Source organism: Colobus angolensis, unplaced genomic scaffold, assembly GCF_000951035.1.
Source record: "Colobus angolensis palliatus isolate OR3802 unplaced genomic scaffold, Cang.pa_1.0 Scaffold2, whole genome shotgun sequence".
Classification (NCBI taxonomy): Eukaryota; Metazoa; Chordata; class Mammalia; order Primates; family Cercopithecidae; genus Colobus; species Colobus angolensis.
This window is the reverse complement of record NW_012115154.1, coordinates 9786071-9798682: the sequence shown is the minus strand read 5'-3', so window position 1 is coordinate 9798682 and position 12612 is coordinate 9786071. Positions and strand designations below refer to the sequence as shown.

Sequence of the window (12612 nt, the reverse complement as noted above, 5' to 3'; positions counted from 1 at the left end):
CCTCATCTATTCTATAAGGCACCTGCCCTCACCTGCGCTTACTTTTGAACTGCTTTACTGTTTCTGTTACCTCCAGGATGCCCCTTTCTAAAAAGTTCCACAGCTGATATTACTCTGTATCAGAGTAAATCCACGCAGGTCTTCTTGTGCAAGGTTCAGCACTGTGCCCATCTTTCCACAGAGGCTACTAGCCATGACACTAATCACTGTCATGGTTTATGTCACACCCACTTGGCCACCCTTGAGATCCACCACAGGGAGATGCAGCAGTATACCTCTCATTCAGGTATCCTTCCTCTCCCTCAGCCATCCCACCTCTAATGGACATTTCTTCTTTTAGGCTGCCCAGATCTAGGTTTGGAGAATTGTCTATTCCATGCATCTTGGTGGGAGGCAGAGTTCACCACTCAAGAGAGAAGATTAAAAGGCTCTAAACCTGTTTTCTCAGTCTCCTTAGATGGTGCACCCATGTGGGTTTCTGACACCGGAGCTACTGCCTGAGATAAGAAGGGCCCTGGGGATTCATCCTGGTGGAGATGGCGGCAGAAGCAGTGCCATACAGCCTCAGGGCAGTAGCAGCAGCCAGGCGAGCTGTGGGGCCCATGGTCCAGAAGCAGTGACTGCAGGGTCCAGATCAGCGTGCTGCTCAGCTGCACGTTTCTTCCTGCCTTCCTTCCTACAGGCTTCCAGCTACCCATGTCTCGTCAGTAAATTACTTCCCCACTTATGTCAGACACAGCCAGTTTCTTTCACTGTAAACTAGAGATGTTGGCTGAAACACACCACTCTTTACAGAGCACTTGCCTCTAAAGTCCATTGCCCTCCTACCTTAGCCTCCCACCCAGGTGTGAGCCCGAACCTTTGAAGAGGTAGACAGGTGGAAAGGAACTGTGACTCAAAGTTAGGGACAAAGCTGATGAACACTAGGAGAGAAATTTCTCTCTTCACTGGAAACTGGGAAACAGGTTGAGGGGTTAGAATGTAATTAGTCATTCCAGCATCTCATAAAGTCTTTTAAAAAAAAGTTGTTAATATCAGTAATCGTAAAAAAAAGAACAAGTTTCCCTTTTTCTCTTCTGAATCCCTCTCCATTTTTTCTTTTTTCACCCAACGCTCAAACCATGTACCTTTGGCCTTCACATGATTGAAATGTTAGCTATCTATTTTCTTCTGGATTCAAGTTTTCAGCTGGTTATCTACATAATAATCGTACATTTTTTTCTATACAGAACCTGAGGGAAAAATACCCTTCACCATCAAATACTGCAGCCTCCACCCACCCCCATTTTGCTCTCTACCCCTAAGCAGACACAATCCTTTAAAACACACAACATAATCTTCTTTATTTAATTGTTTAATCAGTTTACATTCCACAACTGACAGATTATTTATTTTTATTTTTTCCATGAACAAGTCATTTAATTAATTACCAGACACTTGTTTTTCTTCAATCGATGGAAATACAATATTTCTGTCAATTCGAAAAAGAAAATTGCAAGATGCAGTCAGTTTCAGTGAAGTCCCCAAATGCTCTCTGCTTCCTCAGTCCTTTCAAAGTCACAGGAACCTGGCAATTTCCCTTTTCATCCCCCCTCCCACTTCCCTGTTAAATTTACCGCTCAGAATATCACAATAGTTTCAAGATCTGGTTTGGATCACCTTTCCTGTAATTAATTATGAGAAGGAACAGACAGTACAATAGATCTGATAAGATGTAGCATTCTTGTTAAGATTAAACAACACATTTATTCACATCATATCAGAACAAATTAACATAATATTTAATCTTATTTTAGCACCAATAACCACAGGAATTGCTACCTCCAAGGGCAGAGGCGTTGTTAGAATCCTGCAGTACACACCACTCCTTGTCTGACCAATCAGAAAGCACTATGCAAATTAAAGTAAAGGTAAATAAATTTATATTGACTGAGCAATAATCTGGTGGGCCATAAACACTCCAGGCGTTTGAGAGTTTTGTCGGTTATGGTCCCTGTCTAATGACCATCTATAAAACATACTCACCAAATCAGCTCATTTTTGCCCAGTAACACAGGGCTCAGAATGTTATATTTTAAATCAATCAAACCTTGTCATACTGACTTGTTGAAATGCTTTGAGACTACCCAGGGGTTGGCTCCTTGCCTTTTATTCTGTTCTCTCCATTAAGATCTCGATACTTATCTTTTTCACAAACAAAGGAGATTTCTTCAATCCTAAGGAAGGTCTCCAGGCAGGGAGGAGAGGTAGGCAATGGTGGGTTGAGTCCCTGTGCAAGGGTAGAACTTGTCACCATCACTGCCACCTCCTAGGAGACGCAGTGTGCCTGTAGCCACTGCCCTTCCCAGGGTATCTCCTTTTTAGCATTTGACTTTAAGATAAATATTTAAGAAAATTAAGGGATTGAGAAAAGAGTTCCAAATATTGGTGAGATGATCTTAGCAGGTGACTGGACCAGATTGACAGAGAGAAGGCCTGCCTGCCCCTTCCCCACTACATGATAAAGGGATCAGGATAAGGGGTGAGGGGCAGTAGCTGACATTACTGCAGCTGAAGAATATGACCTGCTTTGGCCTCTAGTACTTGGACAGGTCATCAGGGACATGCCTGGGGCAGCACCGACACCCTCTGGGGGCAGATGAGACATGCAGTCCACAGGAGTGGTCATCTCCTCTTACTAAGCAGGTGAAACAGAACTTCCAGAGGCCAAGACAGCAGCCTCGACATAGCTCTGTGCTTTCTACTCTAGGCCAACACAACAAGACTCAATCCTGCCTTCATCAGCTATGACAAGAGCTATGACAGTGAGTGACCCACCAGGGAGGACCACCCCATCAGTCTTCTAATGAAGAACCTAAGTCCGTGCTGTCCTATACAGCAACCAGTAGTCAGGTGTGGCTTTTGAACACTGCAAATGGGGCTGGGCCAAACTGAGATGTTTTCTAAGGGAACAATCACATTGGATTTTGAAGACTTCATTTGGAAAAAAAGAATGTAAGATATCCCAGTAATTTTTATATCGATTCCATGCTCAAGTGATACTATTTTTGAAATGTTAGGTTAAAATGTAGTCTGAAAATTAATTTCACTGATTTTAGCTCTTTCTTTGGACTTTAAAAAACGTGGCTATTGTGGCCGGGCGCGGTGGCTCAAGCCTGTAATCCCAGCACTTTGGGAGGCCGAGACGGGCGGATCACAAGGTCAGGAGCTCGAGACCATCCTGGCTAACACGGTGAAACCCTGTCTCTACTAAAAATACAAAAAACTAGCCGGGCGAGGTGGCGGGCGCCTGTAGTCCCAGCTACTCCGGAGGCTGAGGCAGGAGAATGGCGGGAACCCGGGAGGCGGAGCTTGCAGTGAGCTGAGATCCGGCCACTGCACTCCAGCCCCGGTGACAGAGCAAGACTCCGCCTCAAAAAAAAAAAAAAAAGTGGCTACTAGAATATTTAAAATTGCATATGTGACTTGGATCATGGTTCCATTGGATGATGCTGGTCTATACTACCTTCCTGAGCTGGTCCCATCACTGTGAACCAGCAGAGGGGAGGAAAGTTGGGATTGAAGGTGCCCCTAATCATGGGTTGGGTCACTGGCCAAGCTCGATGTGTCTCCGGGGCAGCTGGTCTTCTCAGTCCTGCAGGGACACAGTTGTTTCTGCAGCAGATTTACCTAATCCCTGCTCCTCTTTCCTACTTCCTATTACTTCAGGGTTACTGCTTTGAGGATCCTTCTCTACTGCCTTGCTGAGGATTTTCTGGTGATTCTGCCATCTCTCCTTCCCAAAGCTCCCTTCATCTTACCTCTGCTCCCAACCCACATCTTCTGCCTACTGCCTCCATGCCACCACTGCCCCTGCCGTCTTCATTCTTATTTGGTAGCATCCCTTAGCCAGACTCCCTGCTTCTGACACTGCAAGTCACATTTATATGGTGAGTCATAAATTACAAAGCAATTCATGCATCATCTCCTTGGATGCTCTTTCTCCTACCCCAGCCCAGTGCAGCAAAGCTCAGTCAGTAGAGATAGACAGTAAAATGAGATCATCAAAGCAAGTGAGAAAAGGAATCTGAGAATGAAAAGGTAGATAGAAGGCTCTGGACTCTCAGTGCAAACTGGATGTTAGCTCGAGGTCACTTTCTGAGGGGCAAAAGCAGGGGCCAGGAGGAGCAGAGAGAAAATGTCTCCTAATTTACCTCCACGCAGTAAGCACACACTGGCAAGGGCTCAAAGTCTCTCTAAAAATAGCAGCAAAATACACAAGGGGACTGGGCACCCCAGGAGCCCTAGAAGCCCCTGATCCCCATTTGGCTGAGAAGATGTGGAGACAGAGTGAGGTAATGAGACTCCCCCAAGCCCCGAGTGAGCCAGTGACAGGGCCACTCATGCCACCCCAGAGTCAGGTCTTTGTCATGACCCTTGCCATGACCCTTCAAACATTGCTGATTTACTTTTATTTTGGGGGAAGTACATTTTACTTTACAGGGAAAAACCTTTAGAACAGAGAGTTCTAAGCAGACACTGGTGACTGTGGGAGAAACAACCAGAAAAAACCTCCTGTGTCAATGGTATCCCTCCCTTCAAATCCCACCCCAAGTCAGGATTTTAGGGCCGCCCACATAAGTCCTCAGAAAACTAAGGGCTACATCATTGCATTTGTTTAATCTCAATCTCCCGCCCCTTTATTTTCAGTTTACACTTTTATTTGTACATTTTTACAGATAGTCTTGAATAGCAAAACAGTCACACCATGGGTGGAAATAGGGAAGGAGTATGAGAATGAGTTCGTGAAAGCTCTTCACAGGAAAGGCTTGGTCACGCTCACAACACAGACGCACTGGTACAGATGGATTGGAGAGGGTCTATGGGTGACCCAGAAAGGAAAGGAAAGGAAAAGCTCAGCCAGTGGGAAGCATGGGGTTCTGGAGAGGAGAGAGGGATACAGAGTTCCTTAAGGAGCAACACCTGGTCCTTGGGAATGACGTGTGGGAGTTGCATTTGCTGAGATTGGTGTTTGCCAAAGAGATGCCAGCTTCTTCGAGCTACTGCTGTGCAACTCTTCATGTTCAGACCCAGTTTTCTGTTTTTCACACCTGAACACACACACCCCCCGCCCCCCGCAGTTGGGTGGCTCCCCCGTTACCGGCTGGGCTCTATCTATAGAGAGAGCAATGGCTTCCCTTCCCTTGGAGGAAGTCTCACCCTCACATGGACGCTTGATCGGCTGCAAAGCAGAGAATGTGCAGACCCTTTGGGAAGGGCGTTCTTTTCTTGTTTAGAACCTAGGATTCTGTTTTTCCCAAACAGGATCACACCCAGACATGTCTTAGTGAATGTACCATCTAAAGGGCTTCCTTATATGAATTCATATGTTTTTGATGAAGCTACTGGCTTCAGCAACTGACAAGAGAAAGAAGATCCTAGCTCCTTGAGACTTGGTCTCACCCTAAACTTGAAAGATCATTGAAACCTTTCAGAATCTGATTTGCTTCCACCCATTCCATTTGGGAATGTACGGCTGGAAATAACGTTAGGAGAATTAAAAAAAAAAATACTAAGGCATTGACCATGTGCCTTGGTTAATAGTTAGCTGGTTTAGCTCCTATATGCTATTTGCCCGTATGGTTTACTCATTCTGTCACCTCTGCGAATAATTGAGATGGATAAAAGTGCCCTTTGCAAAACTGGCTCTGGACAAAAGGAAGTCTAGGAATAGGTAAAGTAAAATAAGGAACTAATTTCTCTGGGGGGACCTGAATTTAAGTGTGCTGAAGTGGGACAGCTCCAGCCCTGTTCAGCAACAAAGATGACCTTGCACTCTGGGTTATCCTTCAGCAGCAAGGCATAGACACTTGATGTGAGAATTCCATTCCAGCAGGGGGTCTTCTGAGGAATTAGAGGATACATAACTCATATGACACTTCATGTTTGCAAATCACTTTGCAATTTCTTTGTCACCCTTAATATACCATGAGGTAAGGTGTTATCACTATCCTCATTTTGTAGATGAGGAAGTTCAAGTATGGAGAAGACACAGTGCCCAGAGTCACAAATCATTTCAATGCAGAGCTGTAGTGAAATTTACAGTAACTGTTAAACAAGTGTAGCTTAATGAGTGAGTTACTCTGGCTTCAGCATTCTTACCTCTATGATTATATTGAGATGGCATCTGACCAAAAAAAAAAAAAAAAAAAAGAGAGAGAGAGAAAATGAAAGAAAAGGAAGGAAAGAAAGAAGGAAGAAAGGAAGAAAGGCAGGCAGACATGCCCGAATAGAAATCTTTTAGCCCTGCTCCATCCTGCCCCTAAGGTCTGGCATTAAACTTTTAGGCCTCTTTGCTATCTGTGGGGGCTCAGGGCCCTGCATTCTTGCTGCCAGGAACACAGGGTCAACTTGACGCAGACCAGTGTGGTTCTGTGGCTGTGCACTGCTTACATGGACCCAGCTGCCAACCCAGAGACAAGCACTCATTGGGGAAGTTTTGAGGTCATGACCATTTGGATTGGGCCCATGGTAGATGCCTCAGAGTGACCTGATTATGAACAATCTTGTAGTCTTTTTTGTATTTTATTTTTGTCATATTCTACAATGAGCAGGTATTATTCAGGAAAGAAATCCAATACTCAGTAATCACATATTCTAAGAACTAGGAATAATGTTTAAGAAACATTTTGCATCATGGCAGCATCAATGAAAAGAGGGCAAACACAGCCCCAGACATTGAGAGCTTTGAGACATAGACACCAGAATCACATGTGTATGTCAACTCTGGTGTAGTTCTTAAAAATCTGCCCCCTTACTCTATCCCACACCAGCTGGAAGATGGCATGGAAGGCAACCCCGCTGGTGTGCACCAGCTCTTTCTATTTGCACTGAAATCACCTCTCACTCAGAAACATCGTATTTCCCTGGAAACGGCTGGGTGTGTCCCCTGGGGTGGATGAGTCCCCTGAAGAGAGGGAACATTTTCAGAAAAGCAGCTTCACTTTAACTACAAGAATCAACCAAGTATCCCCCACAAACCACACCAAAGGATGACCACAGTGTATCTCTTCCTACTCCTTCCCCCAGATATTTGAAAAATCAGATACCACTCAGCGCATAATACAGGTGAAGAGAGAGTCCATTCTAAATGCCTCTGGGTAATGTACCTGAGTTCATTATTCTGAATTTGACCCAGGTGGGCATCTTTGGAGACCTAAGCAGCACATCCTCCCACCGAATCAAGACAGCTACACATAGTGCATTTGTTTCCAGCATCTTATCATGAGTGTGGATGAATATTGAGATACAGGGCTTAGTCTCAGAGTCTTGGGATATCCTCCCCTCTTGTCACAGAAGAGGCAAACATTGCTAGGTGGGACCACCCATCCCTGATGGGAAGATATGCACCTGGGCTCGGGGCGCTTAAGGAAGTCTTTGTCCAGATTTGGAGGAGTTGTCCAGTCTCTGTGACTCCATGATCCCTGAAGTTGAAATGGTAGGGTTGTTGAAAAGCTAAGGCTTGGAGGAGGATTGAAGCTGGAACAGGCACAGATTTTATTTTTCATATTTTGATGCCAGGGAGCCACAGACCTCCTTATAAAACCTACAGCCACAATGAACAAGGAAGGGGGCTGCTTGGTGTCTAGGAGCCTCTCTACAGAAGAATCACTTATCTATCTTAATTGACCCAAGTTGATACATGAGGAAAGTAGGAGTGAGTGGAGAGAGAGGAAACGGAAACAGAAGAAGAAACCCTAACTCCCAAAATAAGGAGAAAAAGATGTGGGACCTCTCTCTAGGTAGAATACCTCACTTTCCTGAATCCCAATGTAGTAGAGTAGTGAAGGAAATAAAAGTTGCAATGGGCCCCAAGCTCAAGGTTGACTTGCATGGAGCTCAAAGAACATACATGTTCATATGCCAGTAAGAGGTTTGAACTTGACCTGGGGTTGGGGCTGGTGACTTTAGTGAGGTCATTGACCCTAAATGCCCTCATAAGGTTGAGTTCTACTATGATTCAGAGTTAGCGGAGTCTGACTGACAGAGCCTCACAAGTCAAGGCTCTTCTCTTCTTCTTCCTCATCTCCCTCAGCTACCTCACAGACAGAAAGCTTCTGTAACTGGTTTGAGTCACATGTTTTAATCTGTGATCAAGCCCTTATGCTAGAGGGATCAAGGTCACCTGAGAAGTCCTCCCACTGGCCAGGACTTGCCCTCTGAATGGGGCCTCTATCCTGGTCATGTGGCTGGGCGTGTTTTGCTTCCCAGCAGGATCAGATCCCAAAGTGTGTTTGTACTTATCTGGCCCCACTATCAAAGAAGTCACTCAAAGCCCCTGCTCTGGGCTGGTGAGTTGAGCCCAGGTTGTTTACATCTTTCCTGGGAGCTTTCTAAGATTTCAGGAACTCTCAGGGTTTCAAAGGGATGCAGTTAGCTTTGCTAAATGTCTGTCACAAAGATAGTAATTGGATAGAGCAGATAATCTATTCATTGAAAGTATGGGATTTTTTTCTTTTTTAAAGAGGATATAAATAATGATAGGTCTGTGAGCCAGCATCCTCAAACATGGTTACTTACAAAAAGTTTAAATGGTTCATAGCAAATTTCCCCATTTAGAATTTTTCCCCTCTCTCCTGCAACTGGAAAAAAGCTGGAATTTCAGTGTGGTCATAGACAAGCCCTCTTCCCCAAATGGATGCTCGTGAACACCTGTCTGTCCCTTCCTTGGCAGAGCCCATTCAGGACACTTGGAAGGAAGACACAAGGCCTCTCAATCTGAGAGACTTTTCTTCACTTTTCCTTAAGCCCAAGTATGCCCTTCCCCTTAAGGGAGAAATCTCTTTTCAAAGAAAATTAGAAATAAAATGCCCAAAACTGGGTTTTCCTGAAAATTATTTCCCTTCTCACAGAATAAATCATTTGTTTTAAAAATAATCCTTAGAACCCCAACTGGAAGCTAACAACTTTTCCCATTGCACACCTTACCCTATCGCCCAGCACACCCACACACAGGGAACTCACACATGAGACCTTTTGCAGATGCTGACCAGTGTCCCCAGTAAGGAAGTCTTGAGTAGTGCACCTGTGTGCAGGTGTGTACTGACACAAACGTACACAAAATGCACCAGAGAGATACACATACAGAGAGACCCACATTCAACCCCATTCATGCACATCAGATGTCATATCATATCCAGATATGAATTACACACACACAGTTCAAAGGAGCAGATGAGGGTGGAAGATAAAAGAGAGAGAAGGTAAGTGGTTAGTAGGTGAGAAAAGGAGGAGGGTGGTAGGAAGATGGGTTGGAAGACAGGTAAATAAAACAGATCACACAGCAGTGGAAGGAAGGCTGCTGAGTGCTTGGCAAAGCTCCCAAAGCATATTTGTTTATGAAACAATGGGATTCTCTGCTATACAGCTGACCATGGCTACGCCAGCTCAGGGATTCTCACCTGGCCTCCCCAGGGCTGTTGGGCACCAGCAGGGTCACTGAGATGACTGTGAGTGGCTCCAGCCCACTCCAGCAGACTCCCACCCCTACAGTGTTCGCAACTCTCTGGCTGACTTTGCTTGCCAGCACCTGCAGTGCTAATTTGCTCAAATGAGCCCAAGATACTGGGGTGGATTTATTCCACCTCTGCTTGGGTGCTAGCCACTAAGACTGTTATTTTGGGATTCATGGCCTTGAATATCAAGAGGGAAAGGAAGAGGATGGAAAGAGTCAAGAGTTCTGCATTAATTTACACAATATCATACAAACTTGAGCCCATGGGAAATGGACGTGCTCTCTCTGCATGTGACCTACTTCCTTTCGCTTGTACAGAGGTCACCCCTAGGGAAAGGGGAGATGTCCAGTGACAAAGGACAGCTTCTATAATGGGGAGTGAAGGTCTTGTTGGTTTATGTTCTTGTACAACAGCAACCAGAGCAACATTCCTTCTCCCTCCCGAACCGTGTGTTCCCCCTCTTCTCTCACGGCCTATGTGCCCAGCTGTGTCTTGAACTTCCAAAATTAGAGGACTAAATCATGCAGAGTCCCAGAGCTGTAATGTGGAGAACCATGGGGGTCCTCTGGCCCAGTGGCTTTGTTCTTGGTTCTGCCCTCTGGAAATTTCAGCTATACCAAAAACAATAATTTAAAAAAACACAACACAAACAATAAGACCCCACACTCAAGAAACATCCACCGCACAGACACACACACACACACGCACACACACACGCACACACCGCTCCAGGGATCGGTAGCTGCAGAATTGGCACCCTTATAGGCCTGTCCCTCATGACAATTTCTAGGTCTCTGGGCCTCTATCTGGGGCCATGAAACCACTACAGTGATAGAGAGACAACAGTCATAATGCAGTATTTCCATTTAAAGGGTAGAAAAGAAAAAAAGGAAACTGCCCAAAGTACACATGCACGCACACCCGCACACACACATCACAGCATGACTCCAAGGCTCCAGTCTGCCCAGGGAGTGCAGGTGCGGCTGGGGACAGGGTGGCCTCTTGTTTCACTGGGTGTAAGGCAGCTGGAAGGTAAGACTGGGTTGTCTGAGCATCCACCGAAGCGTCCTTTCATTGATGTGGATCTTGCCTCTCAGCATGTTCTCTTCCCTTCCCACCTATGAAACATTGTCCAAAGGTTTAGCAGCAAAGAGAAAACGTCCTTCTCAGTTTGTTTTCTCTTCCACTCCTTGTGTGTTGCTGGTGGGCTGGGAAGGAAGTCCGAACAGGAAGAGCAGGAGAAGAAGTGATTCTGAAAATGGCCTCAATGATTTGGTTACATTCTAGGAACTAAGGGCTTTGTTACCCTGTGATATGACTGGTTAGGGGTGGCGTCCTCTCCTGTTGGCCCAGTGGGTGGCACTTCCTTCTCTACATCTGTGCTGCCTCAGACCCCTGCCACTGTCCCTTCACCACCCCGTCCTCACCAGTGATGGGGATCAAGATGCGGTCGCAAGTGGTGGTGTTCGCTCTGTCTTCAAGAGACCATGAAGCCAAAAGTCAAGAACCGATGGAAGAGCCACAGGATGGAAACACTTTCCCCATCTCAGAGATGAGGCAACACAAAGTCCGGTGAGATGCAGGTGCCTGAGCCAACTCAACTCTACCTTGGCACTGGCATCGTCTTGATTTAGTTTAGTTTTGTTTTATATATGTATATTATATATATATATATATTTATATATATATATGTATGTATGGGTTTGTTTTTTAGCACACTGTCCCATTCTCGGGTCTGGATTTAGGGCAGTTGGTCCTCGGGACAGGTTGAACAGAAGGGGCCAAGGTACAGAAGAATCCCGAGATGAGTGTGAGGCCCAGGCCCCCCCATGCACAGAACATGGACCAGCCATAGCCATGGCTGATATCATCAGGGAGTCCGTACAAGTAGCGTGGGTAACGTGACAGCTCAAAGTTGATCCCGGCCACACAGGTGCACAGTGAAATGATGCAGAAGGTTCCTGGAGGATAAGGGAAAAGACACGGGGTGGGAAAATGAAGAAGGAAAGGGGAGAGGAGAGGGAGAGAGAAAGAGAAAAGTTAAGATTATTACATTTTCAATTTTTTTAAGGAGGAAAAATGGGAAGTCTAGGTAAGAGCAGGTTACCACCAAGGTCAATATCTGGAAATATTCATGGAGAGGAGAATAATATTAAAGGATCACCAGTTCATGACTCTCCAATAATGGCCCACTCTTGGACACACTTGGGAAGTCTCCCCTTTGGGAAGATACTAAACAGATATCTCGTGAGCATTTTGTGTGGGGTAGAGTGAGCAGAAGCGCATTCAGTTCATTTTCCTAAAGCATTTTTAATTCATTGTATTTATTTGGAGACAGGGAAAACACCTCCTGTTTGCTACGTCTTTAAAGAGAAAAAAAAATCTTTTTCTTATACATAATGACTTACTCATACAGTATTAGGTTTTCCTTTAATCTGTTCACCAACAATTCTTCCAAAACCTGGAAATATTTTCCTTTTTCCTATAAGACATTTCCCAAAATGTTCTCTCTGGAGTGCTAATGCTATGAGATCCTTTACAAAGTGGGAGGGAGGTAGAGTCAAAAGATGGGGAATCCTGCTCATGACTTCTCACCCATGAACACGCACCATCCACATTAATATTAAGGTAACTCATCTACCCTACTTTATGAGGAATTTCACAAACTTATTGATGATGGGACATCTTCTTAAAAATATTACTCATATCAGTCTCTGATAAGAAAACTGCTATAAGAGGTAGAATGATATAAAATGGTTTAGAATTGTAAACCCATTTTAAACTAATACAACAAGTTTTTGGTGTGCCTAAAATGAATTTAATAACTTTCCTCTGGATTTGCTGTGTTTTCTGTTCTTTGTGTAACCACTGATATGAGAGGAATGAGCAGAAGAAGGATGTATAGTTTGGGAAGGCTGGGCTGGATCAATGGAAGGAAAAAAAAGGAAAAGCATTTTTACAGGGAAGGAGGTGCATTCAATTTTATATTTATTATTAAAACTCTTGCTTTCTAACAGCCAAGTTTCTTTAAGATTGAGCCTTGTTTCTTTAAGAGCTAGCCTAATTTTTTTCCAGAAGCTTCCTGGAAGACAAGGAAGAAAATACAGAGTGGAAGAAT

The 12612-nt window shown here is 44.8% G+C and overlaps 1 protein-coding gene across 1 annotated transcript in view; it reads right to left on the bottom strand.

The window, feature by feature from the left end:
• Positions 1-11204: 11204 nt before the first annotated feature.
• The window catches only part of TMEM178B (transmembrane protein 178B), a 402043-nt gene continuing 400635 nt past the window's right edge, over positions 11205-12612 (bottom strand). The window contains exon 4 of the mRNA XM_011941299.1: positions 11205-11455. Within this exon, the coding sequence (XP_011796689.1) occupies positions 11205-11455 (251 nt within the window). The remainder of the gene's footprint in view (positions 11456-12612) is intronic.